Source organism: Sinocyclocheilus anshuiensis, unplaced genomic scaffold (assembly GCF_001515605.1).
Source record: "Sinocyclocheilus anshuiensis isolate Anshui unplaced genomic scaffold, SAMN03320099.WGS_v1.1 scaffold2808, whole genome shotgun sequence".
Lineage (NCBI taxonomy): Eukaryota > Metazoa > Chordata > Actinopteri > Cypriniformes > Cyprinidae > Sinocyclocheilus > Sinocyclocheilus anshuiensis.
Window position 1 is genome coordinate 129748 of NW_015556043.1, and position 2600 is coordinate 132347.

The 2600-nt window shown below is 32.3% G+C and overlaps 1 protein-coding gene across 1 annotated transcript in view; it reads left to right on the top strand.

Moving 5' to 3' along the window:
• Window positions 1-2600, top strand: part of LOC107676160 (short transient receptor potential channel 3-like) — a 47563-nt gene that overhangs the window by 21516 nt on the left and 23447 nt on the right. The window contains exon 6 of the mRNA XM_016470682.1: window positions 1029-1174. Within this exon, the coding sequence (XP_016326168.1) occupies window positions 1029-1174 (146 nt within the window). The remainder of the gene's footprint in view (window positions 1-1028; window positions 1175-2600) is intronic.

Below are 2600 nucleotides of genomic sequence, written 5' to 3' on the forward strand. Positions count from 1 at the left end.
TATTAATTTAATCAGTTAATATTTATATTATATGTGAATTTTACAGCTAATATATCGATATTTGAATATTATATATAATAATATTTTAAAATATTCTTCAATTTACATATGGTTGCTAGGGTGTCATGTTTGGTTGCTAGGTGGCTGCTTACTATCTAATTAAGGGTGTATTCACACCTGTCTTGTTTGGTTCGAACTCAAGTTCATTTCCCCCCTTGGTGCGGATCTTTTGGGCAGATGTGAATACAGAAATCGCACTCGGGTGCGGACCAAACCAAGCTGAAGAGGTGGTCTCGGTCCGGTTCCAAACGAACTCTGGTGCACTTGAGAATTTCTGTCCAATGAATGGGTGATCTTAGCACACGTGCGGTTTTGTTTACAATTTCTGGTTCACTTGCAAAAAGGGCAGTGTGAAAGTGAACCACACCAAAAAAAAAAAATCAACAATGTATTTGGCCCGGACCAATGCAAGTGAACTAGCGGACTTTCCTGGTGTGAATACACCCTAAGGGTCACAAGCCTCTCTTTATTTTCATAAAAAAATAATACAAATATTATGTTAACATATTATTAAATGTATTACTACCATTAAAATATTATTTAATTTATTATATAATATTTGAATATTACATCTAATTTATCTCTATTCAAATATTTGTATAATACGATTTAAAATTATTATATATGTTTAGATTTCATATTTCATTCATTGAATATGGTTATTAGAGTGTTTTTGGTTGCTAGGGTGTTTAAGTGGTTGCTAAGGTGTTCTGGTGGTCTCTAGTTATGCCTCATCCCTCCTTTAAGCTCTGCTATGGGTTTAATATCCATTCACCTATGAGATTTATTACTCCTTCTTGCTTTCATAAATCTTCTTTCCTTGTGTGTGTCATGGTAGCTGTGGCGGGGCGGAGAGAGTCCAAACTCCAGCACTTCCGAGGCACAGTCTAAGACATTTAGATTTTAGCATGCATCAGCTTTCTCTACAAGAGTGTGTAAGACATGTGTTTGACGGTTTGTTCCTGCAGGCCACACTCATTTACTCACCGCAGAGGATCAGATGGTTCTCGCTGTAGCTCTAGGGCAGCTCTTTACTAATGACAGGAGAGAAAGGGCCGCCACAGGCTGCAGATCCTGCACTTATGATGATCGTGGAGAAGACAGGCACAGTTTAGTGAATTACAATAATGTCTGTGATGCTTCTCTGGGGATTTCAACTATTTAGGCTCAGTTAGACAGAGTACCAGCATTTAGTGTGATGCTGTCTGATTGGATGCGACACAATATACGTGCGAGAACAAATTATTGTGATGTTAAATAATAAGCTGACATTTTATCCTAATATAACATTCTGATGTTATACCACAATATAAAGGTAGAACATTACATCTAATACCATCTACAACATCTATATTCAAATATTATGTACAATATAATAATGCAGACACACATATATGTATATACATTTATTATTTATATCTTTAATTATACATATATCTATATTCAAATATTATGTAATATTTGAAATATTATTTTATAATGTAAATATAATATTTGAAATATGTTCAGATATTATATATAATAATATTTAATATATTAAAAACTTTCGATATGATCTACACATACCATTGGAATATATATATATATATATATATATATATATATACACACACAACCTTGATAGTACTGGTAGTACCATGGTACAGGTCCAGAAAAAATGATTTTGTAAGTGTTTTTGTTGTTTATTACAGCAATCTGTAGTCACCTAAAGTGTGCAGATAATACATGAATATAGATAGTATATTAAATATGCTAAATATGGATTAAATGAAACCACAAGCACTAAATCTGATTGTCCCTGTTCTGAGATATTTCATTCTCTCTCTTTCTCTCTCTCTCTCTCTCTCTCTCTCTCTCTCTAATTGTGGTCTGTTATTCATAGCTGTTCTCTCATCCTGAGTTCATATTCTTTCATATAATTATGTGGATGTATTTTCAAGTCATTTTTTCAGAGCCTCATAATTTATGGCAGTTAGGGGTTTATAGGACATGCGTGAAATTAACACCTGTTATTCTCTCAGGACTCAAATTAATTAACCTACTACCTTAATAGAGAACGGCAGGCTGGAGGTGGCATCTGTGTGTACGTGGCCCACAAAAAACGTGTTGGATTCTCTGACACTGGCATTGAAAGGAGAGGGTTTTCGTGAACTTTGGTTGAAAAACTTCTCATTAACCCTCTTACAGGTAAAAAAGTTTCTTTAAAAAAATGGGAGCCATTTCAGTCATTTCATTTTACTGACTTAAACCACAAATTTTGGCATGTTTTTGTATTTTTTGTAAGATTTTTCTTTTTTAAAAATGTCTGTAGTTTTTATTAATTAATTGAAGTACATCAAGTTAAACTAATTAGAGAAACTAGTGAGAAATGTTTTCTTGGCAACTAGTTGAAATAAAATAAGGGAAGAGTTTTTATTATTTTATTACAAATAACGAAAAGTTTTCTTTTGGAGAAAGTAGGAATAGAAGTAAATATTATATTTCACGCTTTTATATATATATATATATATATATATATATATATATATATATATATATAT